Raw genomic sequence first — 6,000 nt, 5'->3', positions numbered from 1 at the left:
ATGCCGCCTTCTGCATCTACCAGCACACAAAACACTGAAGTTTTAGCAGAAGAAAGTTCTAAAAGCTTGAAACAGATTCTAGCAGCTACAGACAGATACGCTTTAGCATTAGACGAATCATGTGACATTACCGATACAGCTCAATTGATTGTTTATGTGAGGTTTTTGGACATTAAAAAAGAACAGTTTGTGGAAGAATTGTTAACTATATTGCCAATATCAGGGCAAACACGCGGAGAGGACTTGTACAATGTTTTAATGGACTATTTTGAGAAAGCTGACTTGGATTTGAAAAAAATTATATCGACAGATGGTGCTCGTGCGATGACAGGAAAAAACAAAGGCTTGGTAAGTCGAATGAAAACAGACCCTAAATTTAATGAAAGTTTGCTAGCCTACCACTGTATTGCGACGATTTTTACCCGCTAACTCAGTGATGGGAGTGGTCCTGCAATTTTTAATACTCAATCTAGGCCTACTATTCCTCTTGGTCAAAGTTTGAGGGTGCCACCTCGCTAAAGGAGAAGTCCTGGAGTCGAAGCGAGGGTCGAACTCCACTCTTGAGTTGTTGAACCCGTAGCTGATATTCAGGGGATATTTGATAATTTAAATTGAACCTCGACCATTCAAAATAGAAGACAAAAAATTTGCATTCATCTAGCACAAACTAATAACTATTGCAGTATAGTCAAATTTTTTAAATCTAATAAACTTTGTATTGATTTGTGAAAATTGATAAAGTAGAATTATATTTTCTAAGAATGTAAATGAACCAACTATCTAGATCATAGGTAACTAAATAAATAACACTGAATGAATAAACCAGGAATGTATTATCAGAGATAAGTATTTCAGTTGATATTGCAAGATAACAAAGGGACTGTCCAACAACAGTAGTTATTCCACAAGATAATATTTGTTAGCTGTCCCAAGAATTATTTAAGTTTAAGGATTGATTCACTTTCAGATATAAATGTAAACATTATTAACACAAACTAACAATTAATTATTTTGATTGTAATATTCAACTGATAAATCAAGAACAAGTATAATAATATAATTCAATAAATTCGGTGGCCACCAGCTAAGAATCAAAATCACATAAGAACATTTACATACACTATGACATATACAACAATATAATACCCAACAAATACAACAATACTTGAGCTAAACAAAATTACAGCTAGATATTCTGGCAAAATCAGGTGGAGTCCTGTCCAGGTGTAGGTAGATCTCACACTCACTGTCTGTGTTAATGATGCTATCAAAATACTAGTGCTAGTACTAGTGCAAAGTCACTGCGAAAATAATCGTTCAACCAAGAACTAAGTGTCCGAAATCCTCAATGATGTCGGTTTGCAGCAGTTATGTTGGTCTCAGAGTAAGATAAATATCGTACAAATTGGAAAATTCTTACTTTTGGTACGAATGGGTCGAACCACGATAGTCAATAGGCTAAGGCACACACGAGGTCCTTCAACAATGTAGTTCCTCGGTAGGTTGAGACGACAGTCGATACAGCGATAGTAGGTAGGACGATACACCAGGAAGTCCAGGTCCAGGTCCAGAATCGAGCGATAGCGGTAGCGGTAAAACCCTTAATTAATCCAGAAACCTGAAGAGTAAATAAATTGCTTAATACAAAAAAATACAAAATTGACACTAAAAAATACAAATAATGTTCATATACATTTACAAATAATACATTGTGGTATACAACTTTAACAAATTTACTTTTCCTTGTTTAAAATTGTGTGTACAGGAACTCCTAGATTAATAATTACCTACTGAAAGTAAGGTTATAAAAATAATAACAAATCTAATAAACATTAAACAGCTGACATATGATTTACAATTATTAAATAAGCTGTAAATCATATTCTTCAATAAGAATTGTATTGACTCAACCTTTGAAGGGCTGTAGGTCTTAACCCTTAGAAAAAACGTGAATTCTAATGAAGTTCGGCAAATCTATGCATTATCCCCTTTAATTTGACACATAGATCTTGTGGATCGGTCCAGTAATTACTGAGAAAACAGTGTTACAACTGTGTATTAACTATCCCTTTAATTTGACACATAGATCTTGTGGATCGGTCCAGTAATTACTGAGAAAACAGTGTTACAACTGTGTATTAAATATATAGATTGGCTAATCAAAAAGTGAAATGGTACCTAACAGTTATGATATCACCACAAGTTGTAAAGCTAGCCAAGCCATTTTCACCTTAAGTTTAACACAAACCAAAGAGCTTGATTGTTTCACATGAAACTGTACAAGTTGGATTATGTCCACCAGAGATTATTTGATATTAATAATCTGATTTCCTATCAACAACAACCAATTTGTAATACATTACCCACAAGTATTAAATTTAACAATATGTGCAAATAAATTTCACTCCTTATACAAAGGCAAAGAACAACTAAAGAGCATTATGATACAACTTAACTATTAAACTTGGTTAAAATTAGTTAGCAAAAACATGAAACTAATTTTTAAACAAAAACTAGCTAACCCTGCCACACTTTGCTATTTCTTGATCATATGCAATATGTTATTATTAAAAGTATGTTTGTGTAAACTGAATTATACTGCTATGAATTGTGTTGCTATATGATGCAACTGTAGGTTAAGGGTCTCCTTGTGTGTGGGAATGACAAACCAAAATCTTCTCTTTAATTCACACACTTTTTGGCCCCTCTATGAAGAGACTCCTATTTAACTAAATAACTTAATGTATGTTTTTATACAGGGACCCCCTGGAGTGGGCAAGACAACCACAATCCTCTGCCTGGCTCGGGCACTACTTGGTCCTGCTATGAAGGAAGCTGTACTTGAACTAAATGCCTCAAATGACCGAGGTATCGACACTGTTCGAAACAAGATCAAGATGTTTGCTCAGCAGAAAGTTACTCTTCCCCCAGGGCGGCATAAAATAGTGGTGTTGGATGAGGCTGACAGGTTTGTATAGGAAAGACATTACCCTTCTTTTTATATATTTTGGTCCAAGAACCTTCAGTGAAATACTGGCTTTAATTTAAGCTATTAGTTATTCAAATTGGACGAGTTTCAAACAAACACAAGATGAACAACCAAAATAAAGCTAATTTTTATAAGAATTTTCTATGATTAAAAAACAATAGTTTCAGTATTTAGATTTAAAATAATTTGTGAATTATATTAATTTGAGCTATAATCTTTGACTTTAATTTGAGCTATTAATCTTTTGAAACAGTTAAGTTTAAGATACTGTATTACTCAATCAAAAATCATAAATTTGACTTAACTAAAAGGCATACTACATTATGATCCAACTTATTTTTTAGTGGAGACCTAGGTTTCTACGTCGAAACGTTATTGTCAGTCCTGTTGTCTCAAAAATTTGATTATTTCTCGGATATGATATGTTATTTTAAAGCTTTGGAGCAGCACAGCGACCACAGAATTAAAATATAATTGCTATGCCAGAGAAATGTACCAGAGAGAAATGTAGCCAGAATAATATATTTTCTGAAACTTATAAAAAAATAACTGTAGTGAGCTGACAGATCTATCGGCTGTCAGATGTTTTCTAATGGATTTAATTTAATTTGGTTACTAAGAGGATAAATACCCCCGCCACAGCATACCTGCCGACTAAGCGAATTTCCATTTGTCTGGACTGATTTTTGATCAAATCTATTTAAATAAGGTTAGGTTAAACGAGTACCTAGGTTTGCTGCTACAAGGAAACTAATTAAGCGAGTTTTTTAGTAAAATATTAATAGCTTAGTATAAAATAAATAAATTGGCCAAGTTTAATCCAAATATATCAATAAACAAGCAAACTACATCATTTTACAATATTCTCCATAAGAATAACATGGGAATTTTAAATTTACAATTTTTGGAAGTTTCTCTGTTACCAATAACCATACAAAAACACTTTGATATACTAAATCATTTGTTTTTTAAGCTCTTTAACAAGGTCTAGAGAGAAATTGAGAAATTTTGTGTTTTGAGGGTCAAAAATGAGAAAAACCATTTTTTACCCCATAAAAGCCCCCGTAAAACACTGTTCCCATGGTCCGATCATGCTGGTTCGCGAACTCATTCAAGTTTATCCCGCCTTACACCTTCAAACCAAATTTCATTTCAAGTTATCGCGTTCACGGACGTATATATATATATAAAAATTTGAACGAATAGTGTTTTTGGCCTCTGGGGACATCAAAATGAAAAAGTAAATCGGTCTCGGGCCTAGGTCTTACCGTGCCACCTACGGTAATAGCTACTTCCCTATAGGGAAATTCGCTAATAAACAAAGAGACATTCTTTTAGGCTTTTCCAACAAAAGTCGTTAATTTTATTTGCTCTAAACAATTAATTGTAATTACCTTTAAAAGTATGTTAAATTAAACAATCAATTTTAGTGAAAAGAACCTCATTTAAATAGAAGAAATACCCGAAATAAAAGTCTAGATGTTTCCACTAAATATGATTGTGTAGTTTAACATACTTTTAAAAGTATTTCTTCTATTTAAATGAGGTTCTTTTCACTAAATAACTATTGTAGTTTTGATAATACAACAAGTATTGACACAACTTGTATTAACACAAGCTTCGTAATGCGGTTTGCGGCAACTTGAACGCGCACCCGGCCTCTACTTGCCGGGTCGACTTCTGTGTTTTGCCCAGCATCGAGATTCCGAATTAAATACCCTGGAAGGTATTATATGTAGTGATGGGCGGATCCAAGAAAATGTCGGTACCGGATCTTCGGATCCGGATCCAGATACACACTGTCATAAGGGCGGGTTAAAATATAATATATATATAAAAATATAAAAACGTAATTAACAGAATGCCAATTTAAATCATACTTTTATTATTTTTTATCACGAAGCATCGGGTGAGATTAAAATACTAACGGGATATTTTTGAGTCGAAATTATAGGCCGTTAGCTTATCATCCAGGTACAAAACTAAAAACTAGAGGTGTGAAGATATCCGAAAAATCGGGTCGGATTCAGTTCGGAAAGATACATGCCATTGCCATATATGTTATTTATTTGTATCAAGAGACAAACACTGAAACATGGCCTTGCCATATAAGTTATTTGCATCAAAAGACAAACACTGAGTCATAACCTTGCCATATAAGTTATTTGCATCAAGAGACAAATACTGAGTCATGGCCTTGCCATATAAGTTATTTGCATCAAAAGACAAACACTGAGTCATAACCTTGCCATATACGTTATTTGCATCAAGAGACAAATACTGAGTCATGGCCTTGCCATATAAGTTATTTGCATCAAAAGACAAACACTGAGTCATGGCCTTGCCATATAAGTTATTTGCATCAAAAGACAAACACTGAGACATGGCTTTGCCATATAAGTTATTTGCATTAAGAGACAAACGCTGAGACATGGCCTTGCCATATAAGTTATTTGCATCAAGAGGCAAACACTGAGACATGGCCTTGCCATACAAGTTATTTGCATCTAGATACAAACATCGAAACATGGCCTTGCCATATAAGTTGTTTGCATCAAGAGACAAACACTCGGGGAAAAACGGTCTTGTACATGGATACAGACAGCTTTGTGTTAGTAAAAAAATCAGGAAAAAATCGGGGTTGTACAGTGATACAGACAGTTTTGTGTTGGTAAAAAATCGGTGTTGTAGAGTGATACAGACAGCTTTGTGTTAGTAAAAAAATAGTTGTTGTACAGTTATACAGACAGCTTTGTGTTGGTAAAGAAATCGGGGTTGTAGAGTGATACAGACAGCTTTTTGTGTTAGTAAAAAATCGGTGTTGTACAGTGATACAGACAGCTTTGTGTTAGTACAAAAATCGGTGTTGTACAGTGATACAGACAGCTTTGTGTTTAGTAAACAAATCAGGGTTGCACAGTGATACAGACAGCTTTGTGTTAGGAAAAATTCGGGAAAAAATTTGAAAAAACCGGATCCATCAAAACCGGATCCAGCCCAAGATCCAGAAT

General features: G+C 34.2%; 2 protein-coding genes across 2 annotated transcripts in view; both read left to right on the top strand.

Annotated features, from left to right (window-relative positions):
* Positions 1–973, top strand: LOC128996391 (protein FAM200A-like). The gene is made up of 2 exons (XM_054421698.1): positions 1–348; positions 968–973. The coding sequence occupies exons 1-2, from the start codon at positions 1–3 to the stop codon at positions 971–973; spliced, it is 354 nt and encodes a 117-aa protein (XP_054277673.1).
* Positions 974–2,741: 1,768 nt separating this feature from the next.
* LOC128996383 (replication factor C subunit 2) overlaps positions 2,742–6,000 on the top strand; it is a 96,406-nt gene continuing 93,147 nt past the window's right edge. The window contains exon 1 of the mRNA XM_054421685.1: positions 2,742–2,968. Within this exon, the coding sequence (XP_054277660.1) occupies positions 2,742–2,968 (227 nt within the window). The remainder of the gene's footprint in view (positions 2,969–6,000) is intronic.

Source organism: Macrosteles quadrilineatus, unplaced genomic scaffold (assembly GCF_028750875.1).
Source record: "Macrosteles quadrilineatus isolate MER2022 unplaced genomic scaffold, UCM_ALF_1.0 Scaffold_1__1_contigs__length_201487025, whole genome shotgun sequence".
NCBI classification, from domain to species: Eukaryota; Metazoa; Arthropoda; class Insecta; order Hemiptera; family Cicadellidae; genus Macrosteles; species Macrosteles quadrilineatus.
Note: the sequence above shows the minus strand (reverse complement) of the source record. Positions and strands in the feature narration are given on the sequence as shown.

Excerpts from the sequence above, each read along its gene's own strand:
- LOC128996391 (XM_054421698.1), top strand. The coding sequence starts at position 1 with ATGCCGCCTTCTGCATCTACCAGCACACAAAACACTGAAGTTTTAGCA.